Below are 24,197 nucleotides of genomic sequence, written 5' to 3'. Positions count from 1 at the left end.
AAGAGTGGGAACCTCTGCAGCCAGCTTGGCGGTAAAACAGACTGCACCGGGACTGACAGCCAGCTCAAGGACTGCGTGTGGCGGCCTGTTTAGCACAGTGCCCAGTGTCTAACGAATGCTCAAGAAACACTTCATACGTAGGAGGATCCTGAAGGATTATGCTTGTAAGTCTCTTAAACTTTTAGATGACAGTAAAATAAAGGCTTTCCCAAATACTGGAGGCAATCTTTAAGTTTGGATTCAGTCTATTTTGAACCACATTTTGATGAGATTGGTTTACACCATAATTTTGAATTATCTGTGACAGCTTTCTTTCCTTCACTGCTCCAGTTATAGAGAACTGAATGTATTTTAAAAAGAAACTTACAATAATTAACGTAAAAAGGGGCTTCTAAAAAATTATTTTTATTTTTAAAGATGTGTTCATTACTTGTGTGACCAGGACAGCATAGTTAGGCAGATGTCCATAGAAATGTAGTGTTGTGGGGCGCCTGGGTGGCTCAGTTGGCCAAGTGCCTGACTCTTGATTTTGGCTCAGATCATGATCTCAGGATCCTGAGATCAAGCTCCACGTCGGGCTCTGCGCTCAGCAGGGAGTCAGCTTGAGAGCTCTGTCTTTCCCTCTCTCTCTGCCCCTCCCCCTGCACGTGCGCTCTCTAAAATAAACAAAATAAATTTTTAAAAATTAAAAAAAAGAAGAAGAAAGAAATGTAGTGCTATACAAATGTGCAGTATGACTAGGCCTGATAGTGCTAGTCATTCTGTTGTTTAAAATGGTCAGTCATTGGGGTGCCTGGGTGGCTCAGTCGTTAAGCATCTGCCTTTGGCTCAGGTCATGAACCCAGGGTTCTGGGACTGAGCCCCACCATCGGGCTCCCTGCTCAGCGGGAAGCCTGCTTCTCCCTCTCCCACTCCCCTGCTTGTGTTCCCTCTCTCAGTGTGTCTCTGTCAAGTAAATAAATAAAATCTTTAAAACAAACAAAAAAAATACATGACCAAACTGTTTAAAAAAAAAAAAAAGAAATGGTCAGTCATTCGTGAGTCTCATGAACTATCATTTGTTAACCAGGAGGACAAAAAAGCCTACCTTTTAGGAAGACCACTAGCATTATGCAATATAGAATTTTAAATCCACAGTAGTATAGAGAGGCAGGAATTATATAACACAGCTGAACCTCCTAAATCAAGCTAACCCAACACCCAGCTATTGGTCTTTGGCTTCTCTAACTTAGGATCCATGAGGTCTACAATCCAGTTTGGAACGTATTTGTCCCCCCACAGGGCAGAAAAACCATCTCTTCTTTCCATCCCAAGGGCAGGCCCTCCCTGCTTGCCTCCCAGGGAACACTGGCCACAGTCTCAGCCTGAAGACAAGAGATGAAGGCTTTGCTATATAAGTTAAGTGTGCAATACGCCTCGGCTAACCCAGTGCACTGCAGGTTATGTAGTGTGAAGAATAGGGAGGGACACAGTTCAATTAAATGATTTTGAAAGGTTCTTCACTGCTCTAAAACTCCATGTCCCGGGGCACCTGAGTAGTCTGCCTTTGGCTCAGCTCATGATCTCCGGGTCCTGGGGTCGAGCCCCATATCGGGCTCCCAGCTCAGCTGGGAGTCTGCTTCTCCTTTTCCCTCTGCCGCTCCCCACTGCTTGTGCTTTCTCGTCTCTCTCTCAAATGAATAAATAAAATCTTTTTAAAAAGTAAATAAAACTCCATGTTCCTAAGTGTGGGCAGGAAAGGAGACACCAATTCTACACCACAACAAAGGGCAGAGACTGGCTCTACGGCATGACTGGTAGATGTACTGTTCTTGTGTGGTGTGCAGGGCACAAACAATGTGAAGACTTCACCAGACCCATTCTTTACCTGGCAATCTCACATTTGTTAACATCAAGTCCCCTCTTGGGCATGTAGCCCATCCCTCTCTGAGGCTCCTTGCTGCTGAATGTGTTGAGGTAGTGGACGTACGGGGATTCATCTGTGATCTCAAAATAGCGAATACTGCTGTCACCCTACAAGAAATCAGAGACAAGTTTGCGTTGGATGTTACCTGAAGCATCTGGCTGAAGTGGGGTCTCTCTCCCCTCTAAGCCCAGCATTAACCGGGACTCCGCCTCAGTGGCCAACCTTTGCTTTCTCTTCAGAGGAAGAGGATACGATGGTTTCTCTTCCTGGCAAAGCCAGCCCTCACTTATCAGATGCTAGCCTGTCCTTTAAACGGTCTCCTCTGCCTCCTACTGAAGGCTCAAATTTTATTCCACTGAGCCTAGACACCAAGTCGGAGTCAGGGCAAAAATGTTAACACTTCTGGCCAAGCAACTGCAATTGCAGTTCAACTTCAAAAAACAAACAAAAGTCTAGTGGGACTGCAGAGAAGGCAATGGCTGATTCTCACTGGCAACGGAATGGTGGTGTTCACAGACCCGAGGGCACTAACACTGGACAATCAGATGATAATAAAAGTAAGATTTTTATAATTAAGAAACATTTAGAATAAATGTTCTTAATCATTAGTAATTCATTATTCTTAACTCATAGTAATTCTTAATTCATAATTAAGATACTTACTAAAACATGAGTATCCTTTAACTTTAGAAGGTAGTGCTATCTCGCAGCAGTGTGTCAAATTCTATGATAATTTTGCTTAGAAAGTCAGATGTTTTTGGAGATCTGAAGCATATGCTAGTCTCTCCAAGTATAACTGTCACACAGTTATACCAACCTGAACAACGAAGGCAAGGCTGCCTGCTAGAAGCAATGTGTGTGTGTGTGTGTGTGTGTGTGTAAGATATAAATAACCAGGCAGTATTATGCCTTGTTTACAAGTCTCTCATTTTGCATGGTTTCCACTCGTTTCAATGGTGTAAATATCTAAAGCAATGGTAAAAAAGCTAAACACAGACTATCTGTTTCCTGCATACTCTAACTTTCCACCTCGGGTTAATAATATCTGGGTAACCACTCCTGTTATTTGTTTTGATGTACTCTATGGCAGTTGTGAACATCTGAAGTAAAATGACTTTCAAGGAAACAGACAAGATCCCAGTTTCTAAGCAACTGATCTATGACAACTATGAGAAGTGAAACATCTCTGGCTTTACCTAGCAAGGGGCTACCTAACAGGTTTGGGGGAAATATATCAACAGCTCCAGCTGCATTAATTCATTTATTTCAACTACAAAAATTCTAAGGAAAACAGAACCTACAAAAGAATATGGAACATTAAGGTTACTGTCCACTAAAATGAAGTCCTCCTCCTCCTCCTCCTCCTCAAGCTGGTAACCCTGTAATTAGAGAGATCATAAGGCAGGAAGGTAGGCTTTCTGATTTTAGTGTGGGGTCTTCCTGTAACAACTGTCACCTCCTGAAACTAGGCAGACCACGTACTTTCAAGCCCAGGGCCCTAATGCTGGAACTCCAGGAACAAGAAAAACACCCTGGAGAATCTCTGAGGCCTTCAAAAGCTCCTATCCACAAAGCTCATGGCATGTGGTGATAAGTACCTACATGCCAATATAGGGCTACCCGGTGGATTTCAGCATTAGATGTGGCTACCTCGTTACTCACTCGTCATACCATTACAGAGCAATCTAAAATCCTGGATCACATGGCACCAGAGGTGAAAGGAACATCAGTGTGTCCTCTTTTTTTCATTAGAGTGCCTGAGCAAAGATATCCCTGTCAGCATTTGCCCCAACATCAGATCCCCATCCCTGCTGCAGTCAGAAGTCCTGAACACAGAATGTTATTACCATACAAATGACAAACTCAAAGGGTCCAGTCTCCAGACCGAAAACACATTAAAATCATTGGTCCTTATTTAAGCTTAAGACATACACACAATAAGATAAATCAAAATATTAAAATGATGTAATGCATTGCCCATCTACTATATCTCTGAAGGATACTTTTCCTCTTACAAGATTAAATTTAATATGAAACATTAAAATGACTGTTTACCTTTCCACATAAGTAAATGATACTGGTGTCGGGGTCATAGAAGGGCAGCAACACCCCATTGCTAGTGTCCATTTCATGAAGAGCGATTGGTTCCTGCATATTTTTCTGGGAAAAAAATACAAATATATATATATTTGTATACACACACATTTTTACAAGGTGAATCATTCTTTTATCCCTAATTATGCGAGCAATTTCCTAGAGTAATGAAAGGTTGAACAATGCACACATAATATTCATACATGTAAATACCAATTCATACACATAAATACCAATTTTCCAAACCAATGAAAACTGTCAATTTGACAACCTCATCAAGGTACACATCACTGTGATTCCAAGACAGACAAAGATGAGACAGACAGCCCTTCCCCTTTGTGATTTTTTTTTCTTTTTTTAAAAAATTTATTTATTTAAAGTAGGCTCCACGCCCAACGCACGGTTTGAACTCATGACCCTGAGATCAGGAGTCACACACTCTACTGAGCCAGGCAGGCACCCTATTTCCTTTTTCAAAAGAAATGTTTCTTATTGTAAATATACATTCTTTAAAGTTACAGAAAGACTATAAAAATCATCCCATATTCCATAATCCCACAGTCCAGTGGGTGGCAAAAACAATGACCGCTTTTGTCTACTTCCTTCCTTCCAACATACACACACACACACACACACACAGATTGAGATCATACCATATATTCAGTTTTGTTATTTTTTTCACTTATTCTATTCTCGACATTTTCCTAAGCATGACTATTTTGATTCAAACATTTGATCATATAAAAATAAAGTTCAGAACTTGTTTCCCAAGTTCTAAACACTGGCTTCTTTGTGCATTCTTTTTAAAAAACGTAGTCAACACAGACTACTTGAGAGTATCAGGAATGCATTTTTGTAATACATTTAAGCAATAAGTCTCCAGTGAGGGTAAGAACGTAACATCCAATTTAAGACCAGCAGGAGTTCAGAAAACTACACTAAGAATCCTATAATCCATTTACCCACCCAAAGACCTGCTCAGAAAAGAGAAAGCTTAAATGTAAGCCAGTGGAAAGGCTGGGAAGGGGCGTACCGGATTCCAGAGAGCCAGCTGCCGCTCACTCATGCGGCTGAAACCAGTGGTAAAGACATTCCCGTCAGCCAGAAAGATGGCTCTCATAGGTCTTGCTCCTTCATGTGCTTTCTCCTTCTCCTGGGGGACCAAGAATCATAGGCATATTATATTCAAACTGCGGTAAAGGTGGGGCGGGGTGGGAGAGTGGGGGCTCATACCTGGATCCAATCCATGCCCCCCATGCCATTCAGATTACCAGGCGTGCACGTGTGTGTGTGTGTGTGTGTGTGTGTCCTCCCAAAATGAGAAAACAAAGAGACTATGTAATTTGGCCAAGGTCCCTCAGGGGGGGATGCCAGGAGTTGACTCAAAACCCTCACTCCTTCCACCATGCCCTGCTGCCAACCCAAGTCCATGCTCTGTAAAAATAAAAAACATGAAAGGACTCTGCCAGATGTCTGTTTCTCAAGAGGATATAACCTGAAGTTGGATATACCCTACGGTTTCTACCAAATTCATTGGACAGAAGGAAGTCTAGTTCAGTTAACCCCTTCCTTAATCTCATTTGTTCACTGAGAGTGCACTAGTTGTGAGCCCTGAAGGTTCTAGTGGAGAAAGCCCTTTGCGCAGGGCCGGGCAAGTCCCCAGTGCTCAATAAGCACTAGTCATGACCGCCACCCAACTCTTAAGAAGTAAAACTGCCGAAAAACCAGCACACCCCAGAGAGACGCAAATGCAGGACCAGAGACCGGGGCTGATGCAAGACACTCTGGGATCCAGCACCTGCCGTTTCAACCCCAGCTCAAGTCCCAAATGCCCATCTTCTGTCACAATGGGTGACCTGGTGAGGCCTACTCTGAGTGGCAGGAACTAAGACATGGAACTGAAGAGACAACCTGTGGCATCTCTGGAGGTTCTCTGATGATGGCTGCAGGAAGGGGCAGGGATCAATCCTCAGCACTAACCCAGGAATGCAGTTAATAGTTTAGGTTAGCTGATCTAGACTTGCAAATTCTCAAGGACTCTAGTGAACTGATGAAAACTTCATTTCTTTGTGAAAAATGGTCCCCAAGTGAGAGATAAGACTCGTGTAAATGCTGGAATGCACAACTCTGAAGAGTGGCTGGGAGGCAGAAGCCTGTACAAGGCTCTTCGGATTCACGGTTCAGCGTCTGGCGTCTGCACACGAGGCTCCACTGACCAGGGGTAAGGCCTCTACAGCCTGCCTTTTAACAAGCAAAGTTCACTGAAGTGCTACCAAGATGGGGCATTTTGTCCTAAGCATACTTACAGCAACAATCTCTTGTTTCCTAGGATCGATTACTCTCACTTTCTTGTCTTTGGAAGCTGTACAGATCAGACTGCCATTCCGGTTCCAGCTTACGTTGTAAATCATGTCTGAATGCATATCATCCAAGTTTATAAGGGCTTCCCCGGTCCCCACATTCCAAATGATGATGGCATTATCACAGCCTGAAAGCAAGCAAAGCCACGCCCCTCAGAGATGAGAAACACCTGCACAGCAACGCTTGAAAGCTACAAATACAGTGAGGAGACATATGCACAGAAAGAAAGACGCTGATTGTAAGTGGCTCTATTTACTTGCTGGGAGTTAAAAACTCAAGTGACAAAGGAAAAAGACATCTGTATAAAAGAAATGTGTTAAAGGGAAAATATGGCTTGCTAAGTTTGGGTTCATATGAAACAAACAAAAAGCAATGACCAAAGAACTCTTAAGAAAATAAAATCTATTTTTTTGAGAATTAACTGGGACTGGTGGACCCCATGTGATCTTAATCTTCCCTTTTCTAGTAAAACCAACATCAGAATGAACAGTTTATGTCTTCTCCAGCAGAACTAAAAATAAAGTTTAAATAACTGTTTAGAACACTCAACAAAAATGTGGGACAGCAGGTTATTCAAATCAAAAATGCTGTAAAACATGGTCTTACATTAAAGCATGGTAAATCAAGTAAGCGGAAGGGAAATGCATGTGTGCTCAGAGCAGATCTTTATCTTTAAAAGGGGAGAAAAACAGGTCAAGACTGGGCTGATCTGAGAAGCCCAAACTGTAATCAAGTAGGCATGTGGATTCAGAAGCTGATCCCAGAAGAGGCCACAATGCTGATGGAGCCACACCCCTCTGCTCATTGACTCCAACTTCCTTCAAGCATGAGGCCCAAGGCCCCCTTATTTTATTTTATTTTTTTAAAGATTTATTTATTTTAGAGAGGGGGCGGGGAAGGGCAGAGGGGGAGAGAGAATCTCAAGCAGGCTCCCTGCTGAGCATGGAGCCCGACGAGGAACTCAGTCCCAGGACCCTGAGATCATGACCTGAGCCTAAGGCAGACGCTCAACTGACTGAGCCACCCAGGCGCCCCGCCCAAGACTACTTTAAAAAGCAGGTGCCATTTGTTGCTTCCAGGACATTAGTTCAAGGATGAAGCAAAATAAGGGATGGAGACCCTGAAGATAAATTCTTGCCAATAAGCCAATTTTGCAAGCACTTCAAAAAAACTTAGCCACTGATATCCAGACACCTAGGTTGTCTATGGGATGGAAACAGGAGACTGGGGAAAAAGCCTGCACAACAGTAAAGCTGCACCTGAATCCTGGGGTGAGACCTGACCCTCCCTCGGCCTTGTGCACCACAAGCAAACAGGTAACTTCAGCCACCATGGATGGATCACGTAGTCTGAAAATACGCACAACACTGCCATCAACCATTCTCCTTGTTTGTAAAAGGCAGAATGGGGATCAGTCGGCTGATGATGCCCTATGCTGGACCTCGATGACAAGGGGCAGCAGGAAAATTGCCATGATGGAATTCCACCTCTGGAACTGTTTTCTCTCCTTATCAGACTGAGTAGAACATCAGAAGGGTTCCCAGGTTTAGTCACTTGTGATCTTAACTAAAAGAGAGAATTTTATATAGCATCTTTTTTGAAAAGTAGTCCTTGGTTTCAATAGGTACCTGGTGTTAAGTTTTTAAATTTACCTTATTACATAATAAACACCCTCTATTCCTCATTAAAAACTCAACTGCCCCCTTCCTTTTTACTGGTGAGGAGAAAGATCTTTAAAATTCTACTACTAAGTTTAGTATTCCTTTTTTTATAAATCAATTTTATTACGGTATAATTTACATACAATCCAATGCACCTATTTTAAGTATACATTTGCTAAATTTTGACAAATGTATATATTCATGTAGCCATCATCACAATCAAGATATAAAACATTTCCACCACCCCATGAAAGGCTCCCTTGTAACCTCTGTATTGCTTCTATAAAAGATAAAATCTCAAGCTGTAGGCAGAGGACAAGATTTCTGTAGGATAACACTTAGAAACCACTCAAGTGGCAAACCAAGAAGAACACTAAATCTTGGCTTGAGGGTTCACTGCAGTGCTGTTCAACAGTGTAAAAAAAAAACACCCCAGGAAACCTCAATGTCCTGAAATAGGGGCCTGATTAAATAAATGAAGGTATCCAGACAGTGGACTATTAATGGTGGTGTTAAAAATATCACAGGAATGGGGCACCTGGGTGGCTCAGTAGGTTAAGCATCTGCCTTCAGCTCAGGTCATGATGCCGGGGTTCCAGGGTCGAGCCCCGCATCAGACTCCCTGCTCAGTGGGGAGTCTGTTTCTTCCTCTGCCCCTCACCCTGCTCTCGTGCTCTCTCACTCTCTCTCAAATAAATAAAATCTTAAAAAAAAAAAATAATAGGAATAACATTCAATGGCACACGAACAGGACCATAGTGCACCACTAAGCACAGAAAGCAGAAAGCAGGTCACATGTAAAGTTTCTGAACCTATCTTTGTGAGTAAAATCATTTATGTATGTGCACAAAAGTTCTTCCGGAAAGAAACATCAATGATGATATTCCTTCTGAGTAGGTGGTAGGATTACAAATGATTTTATTTTCCCCTTTTGTTTATATATTTTCTATAACATACATGTACTACTTATATAAGGAGAAAAATCAAAGTATCTTTTTCAAGGAAGGAGATTTGCCTAACAGGATCACCCCAAAGCTGGCAACAACATTCAGAGCGGGCACCCAGGGCTCCTACCAGGGATCCTCCTGCTATCTTAGGAATAACTGAAACTGTGGTCCAGGAAGGGCCCCAGCAGGAGCCATGAGTCTGTTGGGATTCTAGGTAAGAACGTATCTGTTCCTTTCTCTAGGCAACAAGTCTTGAGTCAGACTGCCAAAGTGGCCTTCACACATAGCCATGTGCCTGTGGGCACGGGGGCTGGGGAGCCACCGTATCCCGGCCCCTCACTGTCAGTTCCCGGTGAGCTGCTTCAGATGCGCCCTGCACACATGGAAACACACTGGCTACCGTGCCCTCCCCCAGTGCTGAGCTCCCACCTGCGCTAAGAAGTACATTGCGGGTAGTCGGATGCCAGACCACGATGCCGACTCTCTTTGAGTGGCCTTCTAAAATCACCACCGGTTCGGTCAGGGAGAGGGTAAGTCCATTTTCTGGGATCTGCCACACCTGTTGGGAAAGGAAGCAAGAGGGACCAAATGAGGGGTGACCTTTCATTGTCACATTTCCTGTGACCATCCAGTTTGCTGACTTGCTCTGTATAAACAGAACACACACTGGCTTTTGGATGAAAGGCAGAATATTGTATGACTCTAAGCAGGTTTTTTAAAAATGGAGTAGGCTATTAAAGATCAGAACATCCATCAGGACTATAAAATGTTGCCTCTCCACTTTTACTTAATAGTTGAGATTTTATTTTAAAATTCCCTGTTAAGTTCAAAATCTCCAGTTAGAAGTGTGCCACAAAAAAAAAAAAAAAAAAAATCAAAGAATAGGAAACACCTGAAACACCCATGAGACGCAGCACTGGGGTGACAGGCCCCAGCTGAGCCCAGGGTTCTGGAGGGGAGAGCAAACGCCACACACCAGGGCTCCTGCGGGATGGTGCCATTTTTAAAACATCATGTTTTCTGTGATTTTACATTTGGAAAATAAAAATATACATAATAGGTCTGTAACATCTAGCATAGAAAAATCTTAAAAAGAAAAAAAAGATAAATCAGGCCTCATCAAAATTAAAAACTTTGCCTTTCAAAGAACACAATCAAGATGGTGAAAAAGAGTATGTAAAGAACTCCTAACAAATCAATAATAAAAGGAAAATAACCCAATTTTAAAAGTGGGCAAGGAATTTAAGTAGAACACTTCTTCAAGAAAGATATATAGTTTTCAAAGGCACATGAAAACATGCTCAATATTATTAGTCATTAGGGAAACGCAAATCTAAACCACAATAAAACATCAGTTCATACCCACTGGGAGGCTATAATCAAAAGACAGATAGTGAGTGCTGGTGAAGATGGGGGGGCAATCAGAGCCCCCTACACCACCGGTGGGAATGTAAAATGGTGCAGCCACTTTGGAAAAGTCTGGCAGTTCTCAAATGATTTAACACAGAGTTACTATATGGCCCAGCAACATCACTCCGAAGGTAACCCAAGAGAAATGAAAATATATGTCCACACAAAAACTTGTACATGAATGTTCATAGCAGCATTATTGATAAACGCCAAAATGTGGAAACAACCCAAATGTCCAGCAACTGAGAAACGGATAAACAAAATGTGATATATGTGTACAAGGGAATATTTGTCCACAAAAAGAAATTAAGTACTGATTCATGCTAAAACATGGATGAAGCTTGAAATATTATGCTAAGTAAAAAAAGCTAGTTCCAAAAGACCACATATTGCAGGATTCTGTGTATATGAAATGTCCAGAATAGAAAAATACATAGAGACAGAAAGTAGATTAGCGGTTGCTTAGTGCTAGGGACTCGGGGGCAGTGACAGCTAATGAATACATGGTTTCTTTTTGGGGTTGATGAAATGAGCTAAAATTGTCTCTGGTGGTAGTTTTACCTATCTGTGAATAAATTAAGACCATTAAATTGTACACTTTAAATGGGTGAACTGCATGTGAATTACAGCTCAATGAAGCGGTTTTAAAAAGTCCTCTTGACTGGTGAATACACACAGAAGATTCATCATATCTTAACTGGGGACATACCTGGGTGGCAGAGGGGGATGGGGATGGGAAAAGCATTAGACGGAAGGGACAAGAGACTTTGACAGTGGAAGACCTGAGTTTTAACAGATTAAGAGACACCCTCTAAGAAGAAAGAACCGAGTCCCCACTAAGCTGAGTAGCATGAAAACCCTGTAGAAAACCAGACATTAAGTACTATTTCAGTTTGTGAAAACGCTCAAGTTTAAAATAATTATCTTCTTACATATGGAGATTAAAACACATTAAATGAGTTAATATATTTTAAATACACAAATATTTAAAATATATTAAACAATTCAAATGTATTAATATATTAAAATAAGTAAATTTACCACCAAAAAAGATTTTAAGGAACTAGTTCATGAAAAATTTAGAACTTGCCAGTGAAAAATCATGCTCAACAGTGGAACAAGTGAGAAACAGAATTTTCCTTTGTTGGGGATTTTTAAGGAGAAGACAAACAACTGTCTGTTTTCAACTGCTTAGTGGAAGGCAGAGATCTGGATTAGATGAGTGTTTAAGGTTCAGCTCAGTTCTGTTGTCCTGCAAAAAATTAGAAGAAAAAGTTTGCCATCCTGAAGAATGGGAAAAAGTCAAGAATTCAGTGATCATTCATTCTGCACAGGCTAACTTTAACCCTGGTTATAGTATATATAACCCTATAACCTCTTACTAAATTCTGCCCAGGCTAATTATAACCCCTTACGCCAATCATGGCCAAACAAACGTGACTTCTAAGGGCCCAAGCTTAGGATGTCACCTGATTTCCCCTGAACCCTCATCACTGAGCACATTTTAAACAATGCAGTCGTGAACAAGCATAGACGGCACAAGAAAACCTACCTTGCCTCTCTTCACCAAACAGACTCTGACCCGTGCCTCTCTTCCCTGGGGGTGTGGCTATCTGCTTACCACCCCCACCGTTACTGGTTTGCTTTCATCCGGATACACACTATTTTTAGTGAAGGGTTTCTGATTAGTCAAACAGCTCCAAATTGAACTTAACTATCTGAATGTAGAGCAGGGCTGGGTTGTTTTTTTTTTAACAGAAGGAACGGAAAACTAATTGGATCAAAGCCCAAAGTCACTGAGAAACAATTATGAAATGGGACTTCAGTGACTCAACAGGAAATGCATTTTCCAAGCTGAATTCTGACCCGGGCCTCAAAGTGGAGAAGCAGTAATGCCACCTGCCATCTCCAGATGGCACCACGACCACGGGTTGCTGGCTTCTCTTGCAAGGACTCTAACCACAATTAAATACTGTGTTTTCTAAATCCCTGATGAGGCGTGGAGTGATGGAAGGCTTTGTTTACAGCCAGCATTTCCAATCTTAAACATGAGGGTGAAGCAGAGCCCATAACGGGACTTCACCTTTTCCTGTCTCTAGCTTCTCCCTCCATCCATGTTTTCCTTGGATTGCAAGGAAACTTCAATGATGGAGCAAAATTTATTACATAATTTTTAAAATGAGGAAACTCTCTTCCTTTTTTATCTCATCTTAGCAGATTCAATGGTTCCTAACCCATTTTACCACCTTGGTCACTCCTTCACACAACACCTCTCTCGAGTAGCCTCTACTTAAGGCAGGCCCATTACCAGGCAAGAGGGGAAAGGGTGACTACACACAGTCTGCTGTCAAGCGGTTTACAGTCTAACAGAAAGCAGAGACTTCTAAGAGACCAAAACTCGAAGACAAGTGGTATGATGTAGAGGCTTCGGGCATGGGCTCCAGAGCCAAACAGACCCCGCAGGGTTCAAATCCTGACTGGGACACTTACAGCGATGGTCCTGGGCAAACAACTCGACATCACTGGGCACAGAGGAAACATGAGTACTTACACTTTCCAGGGCTGCTGTGGGGATTACATGAGTTTGTAAGTCCTAGAACAGTGCCTGGCATTCAGTCAGTGCCCCCCCAGATGCAGAGACAGAACAGTACCGTGGTTAGGAACATGGGCTCCAGAACTAGAACAGACTGCCCAATTCCTGATTCTGCCCCATATCAGCTGCATAACCTTGGAGACAGTGACCTAAACTTTCTGAGCCTTAAGATTTCCTCCTCTATAAAACGGGAAGAGTAACGAATCTGCTTTCATTAGGCAGATTCATTTGAGAAGCAATGTGGTAATAAGAGTCTAAAGTATTTAGCATAACGCCTGTCACAAGGCAGGCTCTTCCCAAGTGTTAGCTCTTGCTACTGCCTGTGTAATGTGCCCGGAACCCACACAGCGCATGCAACCAAAGCTACGCTGCTATAAGGCAAGGGCTACACGAAAATGCAAGTGTCATGAAGTTACCGTCTTTTTTTTTTTTTTTTTTTTTAAGATTTTATTTATTTGACAGAGAGAGACACAGCGAGAGAGGGAACACAAGCAGGGGGAGTGGGAGAGGGAGAAGCAGGTTTCCCGTCAAGCCGGGAGCCCGATGTGGGGCTCGATCCCAGGACCCTGGGACCATGACCTGAGCCGAAGGCAGACGTTTAACGACTGAGCCACCCAGGCGCCCCATGAAGTTACCTTCTTGCTATACAGTCTGGTGCATCCAGGAAGACTCTGGGCAGATGACCCTTAACAATGAACGGGAGTTAGGTGACAGGAAGAAGAGGAAAGAAGGAAGGAGTAACACAGACCCGAGGATTTACAGTGGGAGGTGCCAGTGACTGGAAAAGTCTGTGAAACTAAATGAAAAGATGATGGAACTCTTGCCTTTGCTGGTAAATAAAGGTGGTGGTGTTCTGCACTGCGGACTGTGGGAAAGGGCTGGAAGACCTGTCAACTTTTCCATATAAAGCATGCACGCCGCTTGGCTGGTGCCCACTGGCCCTACACACAGGCCTGTTGTTATGTGGCTCTCTGCCCTTTGTAGGGTTGTCTGAGGCTTCCAGGCAATGGCCTTCCTGTTTGGACTGAAGAGGTCTTGCCTCCTGAAGCGCAGGGACAACAAAGCAGAACCCCCAGTCGGTACAGGTTTAGTCTTCTTGTGCATAATCTGGGACACAGCCTGGTGTGGCAGAAAGGATGCTGGCCTGGATGCCAGAACACACGGGTTCCTAACAGAGCTAGGACACTAACTGGCTGTGTTAACATTAAGAAGGGACTTCACTTCTGGGAGCTTCAGTTTCCTTGTTTGATATGGGGCCAGCATCAGCTCTGCATACAGGCATTAAGGACACATCAAAAGAGCTGAAACATTCTGCATACCTGAAGCACTTCCCTGATGTGAGATACTGCAAACAGGGTGACCTTTGGACAAACCGGTTATTGCCTGGGCTGGTGTTCTAAGCTGCAAAATGGGACACATTCTTGGCCTTACTGTGCTGTTATAATGATTAAATGTAATCATGTACATAAAGGGCTTAGAAAACACAGCTTGGCCAAAAAAAAATGCTTACTGTGTTCACGATTATTTTTCTTGCTGTTTACTATGACCCTGCGTATATTTTTAGGTGCGAACACCAGGATTTCTTTGAGTCTTGTCTTCAAATTAATTCAGCACTGTACCCAACTATTTAATTCACATGCAAGACAGGATGTGTGAAAGCGCTAGTACATGCCTAGACCCATCAGCACAAATGAGAACAGCTCTGATTTCTATGCAGGTCTATTAGCTTTTCTCGGTTCCATGTTCAGCCGCTAAAGCCACTACTCTAAACCAAACAGCTGTTTTTGAAAAAAAGTCAGTGAGGAGAGAGGAAAACAGGCATCAACCATCCTCTGCTGTGCCCAGACTGCGCATCTCCGCACGGCAGGGATAGCAAGCTCGCTCTCTCCTCCACTTGATGTTTTGCTTTATGTTTTTTAAGTAATACTGTGTATTCCTGAAATTTTCTATCTGGACTAGACATTGCTATGGCAATGTTGTGTTCAAATCAAAACAAAAAACCCACGTAATCAGTCCCAAGGGCTTCCAGATGAAAAAGCGAATCAGTCAGTAAAAACCCATCATGGTTCCGGAAAACACATAACTTGAAGCAAATGTTCAGGAACTAACGTGTCACTGGAATCCTTCCCAACACGTGAAGTTCTGAAAATGGAAAAGGACAGCTCGAGAGAACAGTTCCAATGAGAAAAAAGTGATGAACAGGGCGCCTGGCTGGCTCAGCCGGCAGAGCATGCGACTCTTGCTCTCAGGGTTGGGAGTTCCAGCCCCACACTGGGTGTAGAGATTACTTAAAAATAAGATCTTTAAAAGAAAAAAGTGACGAAAATTAAGAAACTTGGGTTTCTCTCGCAGAGCAATTTTGAAGTGCAATTCATTGATGGTTTTGTTTCTCAAACACAGTGCAAATTTAAAGCACACACCAAGCGTTTCCAGACACTGCCTCCCAACTTCAATCACCCCTCTTGAACCTGCTACTGGTCTAGACACTAGAGTTACAGCCATAAAAAGGGCTATTCCCCCCAAAGGCCCTATTTCTTAAATGCTAAGGAGACCAATTCCAAAGGGAAAATGAAGAAAAGAGATGATCTGAAGAGACAGGCAGAGGCTTATAGACTCTGTAGCAGCTGCAGAACAGCAGAATCCCCTACAGAAACTGCCTAAATGAACCAGGCCGTGGAAAACAACATTAGTTTTGGGAAAATCAGGAACTGAGAGCTCATTTCTGATGTGCCCAGGTTATAATAACCACTGGCAAGCGGCCCGGATGTAATATGCACAAAATGGAAATAACATGAAGACCTGCAGAATGACTGAGGAATTCACTCTTATCACCAACTACAGCAGCACTTCCATTTTTATTTCCAGGCAAACACTGTATTAGGAAAATCTGTCACAGAAGCAATGATGTGCAAAATAGGGGGTTTACTTCTGTTGACTTCTAGTGTAAGACCGATCTGGGAGCAGGGAAAAATGTCCATTTGAACTTCATTTGGGACCGCTCAGAACATCTAGCCAGAGACGAGTAAGACAAATACTGTTTCCAAGATCTTTCCCTCTCCCAGATTCTGGAAGAAGCAATGACTGCAACCCACTGTTTGAACCGGCCATTTCTTACATTTGTGTTTGTTTACTCCCTGCAGATAAGGAACAAACAACAGTGAGTCAACATCATTCACTAAACTTAACTTGGCTGCTCTTTGTATTATTTAAAACAGTAATATTTTCTTGGGGCTAAACTTTTCCCAAGTCAAATACTTAGTAGCCACAATCTTTAAAACTCTCTACGAGAAGATATTGTTGGAGAAAAGAACTCACAGCATGAAAAGTCTGGAAAACCTAGAAACAGAGTATAATTTCTGAGAGGAGGATTTATAGAATTGCTTTCTGCCAGTATAAGACACTGCCTCAAAAAGTAATACATTAAAGGTCAGCTACACCAATGTAATTTACTTTCAGACTGCTTAAAAAAGTCATCTGTATGAATGATAAGGAAGATGTGATACACACACACACACACACACACACAGGAATATAATGCAGTCTTCAAGAAATGAAATCTTGCCATTTGCAACGACGTGGATGGAACTGGAGGGTATTATGCTAAGCAAAATAAGTCAATCAGAAAAAGAATTATCGTATGATCTCGCTGATATGTGGAATGTGAGAAAAAGGCAGAGGATCACAGGGGAAAAGAGGAAAAAATGAAACAAGACAAAACCAGAGAGGGAGACAAACCATAAGCGACTCTTAATCTTAGGAAACAAACTGAGGGTTGCTGGAGGGGTGGGGGGTGGGTGGGATGGGGTGGCTGCATGATGGACATTGGGGAGGGTACGTGCTATGGTGAGCGCTGTGAATTGTGTAAGACTGATGAATCACAGACCTGTATCCCTGAAACAAATAATACATTATATGTTAATAAAAAAAATTAATTTACTTAGAAAATCTTAGTCTACTGTATAGTGCTGTCTGCTGTTCTTATAACAAGAAATACAGCTAATCTTTTTCCCACAAATTAAAAAAAATATAAAGTCATCTGTAAAAGATGCAGGAATGTACCGTTAGCCTGAACCTACAATCAAAAGGACATCCTGTCACTGAATCAATGCTTGCAAAATTAACAAATCAATGCTTAAATGCTTAGGACTTAATGGAATTAGAACTATAAATACAACAAGTTTTAAAAATAAATTTAGGGGTAGCGCCTGGGTGGCTCAGTCATTAAGCATCTGCCTTCGGCTCAGGTCATGATCTCAGGGTCCTGGGATCGAGCCCCACATCGGGCTCCCTGCTCAGTGGGGAAGCATGCTTCTCCCTCTTCCATTTCCCCTGCTTGTGTTCCCACTCTTGCTGTGTGTGTCTCTCCCTGTCAAATAAATAAATAATAAAAATAAAAAATAAAAATAAATTCAGGGGCGCCTGGGTTGTTGTTGAGTGTCCGACTTGATTTCGGCTCAGGGTTGTGTGATGGAGCCCTTGCGACAGGCTCCGAGCTGGGCATGGAGCCTACTTAAGATCCTGTTCCTCTGCCCCTCCTTGCTACACAACCCCCACCCCCACCCCCGCCCCGCAGCATGCATTTGCTCTTTCTAAAAAAAAAAATCTTTAATTCTTTTACAGTTCATTTGACAAAGTGGTTTTATTGTATTTTTTTTTTAACTGAGTATTTGCTAAAGATACTCTTACTGCTATGAAATCACTATAGGTACACTGTAAAAAATACTAACTCGTTTTATATTTATAGCTTCCTTCCTGTTGTTATTGTTATTATTATTATTTTACCTTTAAGGCAACTGAGTCTGAGGGCATGTAAGCCTACACATGCTCTAAATCCCCATCTTGGGCTTTTCTCGGGATTCTTCTCCTACTAGAATGAGGCCTTGTTACACTACCTACTATTTGTAGCTCCTGGGTTACTACCAATAGCCTAGGCTTGGGAAACTACTGAAAGCATTTTGCTTTAAAAACAAAAGGGTATTGGGGCACCTGGCTGGATCCATCAATAAAGTGGGTGGCCCCTGATCTCAGGGTCATGAATCAAGCCCCACAGCGGGCGTGGAGATTACTTAAAAAATCATCATCATCATAATAATAACGTAAAAATTTTTTAAAATGGTGTTGTGTTTGAAACGGATAGGTCTATCATACAGTGTACTTTTACCTTCAGGAGAGCAAAGAGGAAAATGAGGTATTGAGAAGGTAGGGTAGGAAAAATCAACTATTTCTTTAAAATTTCATTTCAACTGCTAAGCTATAAAAGCTTCTTGTAATTGCTCCAGTAACAATAACAAATGATTTGGAGGATATTAAACAATTAAAATATCAGTGCCATACTTAAGGGCTTAAAAAAAAACAAACTAGGAGGAGGATTTATCTCAAAGCATTATTTAATTTACAAAATGTTCACTCTAGCAACACCAATAAAAGGGAATAGAAGATTCTGGAAGGATGGTGGCGTCAGTGGCAAGCACAGTTTTGGGATCTTCTCAAGTCTCTCTGTAAAAACACAGAGCAAACAGATAACAAAACAAAAACCCAGAACTAGGTGATAACCCCCAAATGCAAGTGGGAGGAGGAAAACCACCAATAGCCATATGACCTATGTATTATGGGTCTCTTGTGTGGAAAAATCATGGGGCAGCAATGGGGTGCTTCACAAACCTGAGAGTAACAGTGGAAGCATGAAGAGAGTTACAGCCATAAAAAGGGCTATTCCTCACAAAGGCCCTATTTTTTAAATGCTAAGGAAGCCAAGCATGAGAGAAGTGAGAAAGAAGCAGTGGAAACTGGGAAGGGTTTTGCCCCCTCCAACAGCAGGCAGGGACAGGGACCAGAAATACAAAGGTCTGAAGGGGCTGGAGCAGTCTAGACCTCAGTCTAGACCCCATACTCTAGAAGTGAACCAGAAAGGGCTCCTTTCTGAGACAGGACCCATAATAAAGAGAAATTCCAAGGACTGGAATCAAATCTGAGAAGGACAGAAATAAGAGGGACAAAGGAATGAGAAAGGCCAAATAAAAGCAGGCCAGGAAATCTCAGAAAGCAAGCCACCACGTTTCTAAACACTACCTGAAAAGGAAAGAAGGGGGAGCTCTGTGAAGTTAGGTTGGCTATAGGAACTGAGCCACCTTTGGAACAACGCATATAAAAATAAGAAAAAAAAGGGCGCCTGGGTGGCTCAGTCGTTAAGTGTCTGCCTTCGGCTCAGGTCATGATCCCAGGGTCCTGGGATCGAGTCCCACATCGGGCTCCCTGCTCGGCAAGAAGCCTGCTTCTCCCTCTCCCATTCCTCCTGCTTGTGTTCCTGCTCTCGCTATTTCTCTCTCTGTCAAATAAATAAATAAAATCTTTAAAAAAATAAAAAATAAAAAATAAGAAAAAAAAGCCAAGGCCCCCCAAATTACTATAAGAAACAAAGAGAACAGGCACAGAATAGTGTCCTATAGACAACAAAAGAATGGTAAGAAGGTGTGCTCAACTAGAAAAACAATCACTATTTCAAAACAAAATAAAATCAGAATTTGAAAAACTCAAAAGGTAGCAAAAATTTTTTGAAATTAGAAACAAAAGAAAAATCACTTTAGAAGTGAAGACTAACCAAAAAAGAACACATTATCAAAAACATAATAATGCCCCCAAAGAAATAAAAGGTAAAAGGCAGAAAAAAGATTAAAGTTCTAAAGCTAATGTAACAAACACTATGTGTCAACTATACTTCAATCAATTTTTTTTAGGGGAGCCTGGGTGGCTCAGTCGGTTTTGAGTGTCTGCCTCCAGCTCAGGTCATGGTCTCAGGGTCCTGGGATCGAGCCCCACATTGGCCTCCCTGCTCAGCAGGGTGTCTGCTTCTCTCTGTCACTCTCCTTCTCTGCTCTCTCTCTCTCAAATAAATAAAAAGTAACATCCTAAAAAAATTTTTTAATTAAAAAATAAAAATAAATGAACAACAACAACAAAAAGTTGGGAGAGAAACTGACCAATATTGAAGACAGGTAAAGAAGACAAAGCATATGGATTAACAGGAGGAGTCCCTGAAGAAGAAAACCAAAGCAAAAACATAGAACAAATACTAAGGAATATAACTGAGAAAACATTCCTGGGAGGGAGAAAAAAGTCCTGAAACCCTATACTGAAAGAACATACCACCAGCCTAGGAATTCCAAGTCAGAATAACCAACAATATTCTAGCAAGATTACTGTATTCTAAGGAAAAAAAAAAATCTTATGAACATCTAGGCGAAAAGAACATATGGTTTATAAAGGAGAGAGAACTAAATTATCTGGATTTTTTTTTTTTTGACAGCAACACTTTATGCCAAAAGAAAATGGAATAATATATTTAGATACCTGAGGAAAAACTGTGACCAAGGATTTTATATTCAGAAAAACTCACCTTCAAACCTATAAAGGTCACAGACGAGCTACTATCTATATAGAAGGACTTAAAAAGTACTGTTCCCCTGAGCCTTTTCTATTTGATTCCATTCTTTGCAATCTCTCCTCAATGCGGGGCCTGTCCCAGAAGGAAGCACTCTCTGGTTGGGTTCTAGCATACTGGGGTCTAGAATCTACTAGGGAAGGAGCTTTAGAGGATCCAAATGACTAGGCAGGGGTGGATGTAAGGACCTACGGAGAGCACTAAATATAGTGACTTACAGAACTAAGAAGGAGAGGCTGTTAAATGTAATGGCTATGTCATCTTGGAATTACAGAGTATATCATTTTTAAAGAGGGAGAAGAGAGATACCATAGATTAAAAAGTTGTGGCTTTTTAAAACTATTTTTTGGTAATCATCAACCAGTACTCATAACAGTATTTTTGCTCTGAGTCTGTCGTATCTATAATATGATAAAGCATGTGAGATCAGGGCTCTCTAATTCACCCTCTGAGTCCTTGAGAACCCGGATTCTCAGTGTGGAAGAAGACAGATAAAGTTGCAAATTCAAGAGCTTAGGTTAAAACTAGATAGTCCAGAATTTGAACAAGGAATATTAAGATGAAGTCACAAGGTATTTTATTCTTAAATATATATGTATATTCTAGCCCCATTTACTGCAAAGTCTTAAAAAAAAAAAAAAAAAAGATCATCAAAGGGGTGCCTGGGTGGCTCAGTCGATTAAGGGTCTGCCTTCAGCTCAGGTCATGATTCCAGAGTCCTGGGATCAAGTCCCACATCGGGGTCCCTGCTCAGCGGAGAGCCTGCTTCTCCCTCTCCCTCTGCCCCTCCCCCTACTCGTGCTTTCTCTCGCTCTCTCTCTCAAATAAACAAGATCTTTAAAAACAAATGATCATCACCATGGTAACAATGAGCATTCCTAGCATCCAAACTGATCTAGAAATTCCATTTTCCATTAAAAGAAGCCAGAGCTTCTGGCAGAAATGGCCGATATGAAGTGTGGGTGAAGAGATGTCCAAGATGAGCCTGGAACACCTTAACATACCAACTAGCAGGGAAGCTACCAAAAATGACGGTTTGTCAAAAGAACTCAGGAAACTCGAAGAAGTTCCCATTAACAAAGACTGGATGACCTAAGCTTTGAGATAAGAATTGTAATGAACCAAAACCCATGAAATATGTTCAAATCCATGAGCTCAAAATGAAATGAAAATGGGGGTGGAGGGGTGTGGGTGGGGAGAACCAGTTAACTGGTCATCTTCTGAGAATGAACCAATTCATTATCTTGAAAACTGGGTAAATAAAAGTTAAGAATCAATCATCTATCCTACTTTCCTATATGAACAGTACTACTGGGCAACCAAATAGTAGATAAGAGAGGGCATCAACTTACAATTTTTACCAGCTAAAAACTGAAAACAAAATAACAGAATTTCATATTACCATTTTGTGACCCCTAAGGATTTGTGGGATCTGAGCGGTGAGCATCGATAGCTGCACAAATCAAAAAAGAACAAAGACCAGACATCTCGGTATCATGGGCCTCTTGATGTAAGAACATAACACTAGCTATAGTCTTGCTGAAAGGATTGAACCTGAATCTGATCACACTTCAGGATCCAGCTGCCAGTTTGCGGGGAGTTCAGAGGACAGAGGAGCATGTTGAATTGCACCATTAGCATGCAATCACCAAAAACTAGATGCAGGTCAAAGATCAGGCTTCTTCATCAGATTCATTGTTAAGGACAAGAAAACAATGGAGGAGGAACCTACAGATTACAAAAGACTTACAAGACATATTAAGTTCTTTAAGCTAGCAAGACTAAGCTATAGTGTCTAGAAATGCATGCTGGGGTGATTAAAACCATGAAGAACAGCAAGGAAGGAAGTATTCGAAGAGTGGGAGTAGTGGTTACTTTAGGAGGGAGGGAGGGGTTAGCAGGGGATGCAGCACATGGAAGAGTCTGGGAAGGCTGGCTAAGTTCTGTTTCCTGACCTGGGTGGTGGTTAGAGGGTATTCCCTTCACTGAACTTCCTTCCCTGTTTAGCATGTTTTATAATTTAAAAAAGGGTGTTTTTAGATGACTCAAACCTACTTCTTCAGGAAAAGTTAAGTCTCAGTTTAAGATTTTGGCATCAGTGGACTAAATAATGTTCCTTTCCCTTAGTAAAATGTGTCTGCCGCCATGAAAATGATCAATTTAGCCAGGCACACTAAGCGGAACAATTCCTTTTAACAAAGCAGCGTATTTCATTATAATCTGACTTGGCTGCCAAAATTATGAGATCACAGGAGGAGTTATCCTCAGCCAAAAGTCCATGAGGAAAAATGGGTAAATGTTTAACTGACACAGTTAGGAATTAATTTGTGTTTATGTAAAATAATTTTAATTAATAAAACTTTCCAATGTCTCTAAGTCTGGCTCAGTCCACAGAAAATAAGGAGGGTAGTGTGGGTCTCCAAGCTCTGCACCTGACATGCACAAGACTGCCTGCAACTGACCGAGGGAGCACCTTCACTTCTTTCTGCTCTCAGTGCATTACTCCCCATCTGTACTTACGGTAGTCTTTCAACATATTTTGGGCCAGGATTAAGAACTGATCCAAACTAGTAATTACATTTTAAGGCTAAGAAGAACATAATCAAGAATAAGAAGTATTTAATATACATTAAAAAGTATCCCAAAGCCTGGTTTCACACCTAATCTACTTTTGGAATCTAAATGAGGGAATGTAAAGAACTTAAATATCTTTCATGTTGTTTGTGTAGCTACATAAAAAAGACTTTCTTAAGAGGGTCCGACTAGACAGAACATACCTTCTGACCTTGGCTTGGAAATAAGCACTTTACTTATCGCAAAACTTTACTATTTCCCAATATCTGTTACATATCCCATTTTTTATGTATAACCTTTGGCATTTTCTATGTATAACCTTCCACTCTAATATGCCATTCATGCTAGCAGTTTTTTCTCTCCTTTTGAGGGAGGGAGAGGACTTGTGGATCAATGGCATTCACAGAATGCCACAGAGCAGATGTGACAACTGTCAATAAGCACGCACACATGCACACCCATACAAAAGAAGAAGACAATACAGTACAAGGTCTCTGATATAAAGGCTTACAAGAGGCTTATCTATAGGTACACTTTCATGTCACTCAATCAGTGTATAATCCAATGGACAATCGAAGCTGCTCTGACTTTCTGCTTTTCAAGCCCCTACACACACACTCTCTTTGGGAGCAGTAGGTGGGTCTCACTGGCCTGTGTGCATGCCACACCCTGGGAGCTTACCATAACCGTGCAGTCCTCTGAGCCACTGGCAATGACTTGATCGTTATGTGGGCACCAGTCTATGTCAAGCACTGGTCCTGTGTGGCCACATACTGTGGGGTAGGATTTGTCGATCCGACCAGTCTGAAAGAAGAGAGAAACAAATCTCCTGTAAGTAACACCAACACCACAGAGTTTGTGTGTTTTCTCAAACCCATTTTTCTTTTGTTACCTCCACCCCAAACTCTCCAGTGTCTACATATGATGACATTCACATCGGTCAGTGTCAACTAGTAGGAACTGTCAACTTGCATTTCTAGAAATAGCTACTGCCAAGGACACTCCGCCAAATTATAAGGATCCAGATTTCTAGAACCACAAAGGTATTATTTAATCAACTGCATTAATAGACACAGCAAACGAAAATACAAAATCTTGGGCGCCTGGGTGGCTCAGACAGTTAAGCGTCTGCCTTCGGCTCAGGTCATGATCCTAGGGTCCTGGGATCGAGTCCCGCATTGGGCTCTCTGCTCCTTGGGAGCCTGCTTCTCCC

General features: G+C 41.9%; 1 protein-coding gene across 2 annotated transcripts in view; it reads right to left on the bottom strand.

The window, feature by feature from the left end:
- Nucleotides 1-24,197, bottom strand: part of CORO1C (coronin 1C) — a 77,737-nt gene that overhangs the window by 4,877 nt on the left and 48,663 nt on the right. For both annotated transcript variants that reach the window (XM_045887456.3, XM_054510477.2), the window contains exons 3-8: nt 23,666-23,788; nt 9,399-9,528; nt 6,307-6,488; nt 5,034-5,153; nt 3,962-4,066; nt 1,868-2,013 (exon numbers count right to left, since the gene is read on the bottom strand). In XM_045887456.3, the coding sequence (XP_045743412.1) occupies nt 1,868-2,013; nt 3,962-4,066; nt 5,034-5,153; nt 6,307-6,488; nt 9,399-9,528; nt 23,666-23,788 (806 nt within the window). The remainder of the gene's footprint in view (nt 1-1,867; nt 2,014-3,961; nt 4,067-5,033; nt 5,154-6,306; nt 6,489-9,398; nt 9,529-23,665; nt 23,789-24,197) is intronic.

The sequence above is a fragment of the Mirounga angustirostris genome, unplaced genomic scaffold (genome assembly GCF_029215605.1).
Source record: "Mirounga angustirostris isolate CCGP_5_RB_7025 unplaced genomic scaffold, mMirAng1.0.hap1 SCAF_14, whole genome shotgun sequence".
NCBI classification, from domain to species: domain Eukaryota; kingdom Metazoa; phylum Chordata; class Mammalia; order Carnivora; family Phocidae; genus Mirounga; species Mirounga angustirostris.
This window is presented reverse-complemented; position numbering and strand designations above follow the sequence as displayed.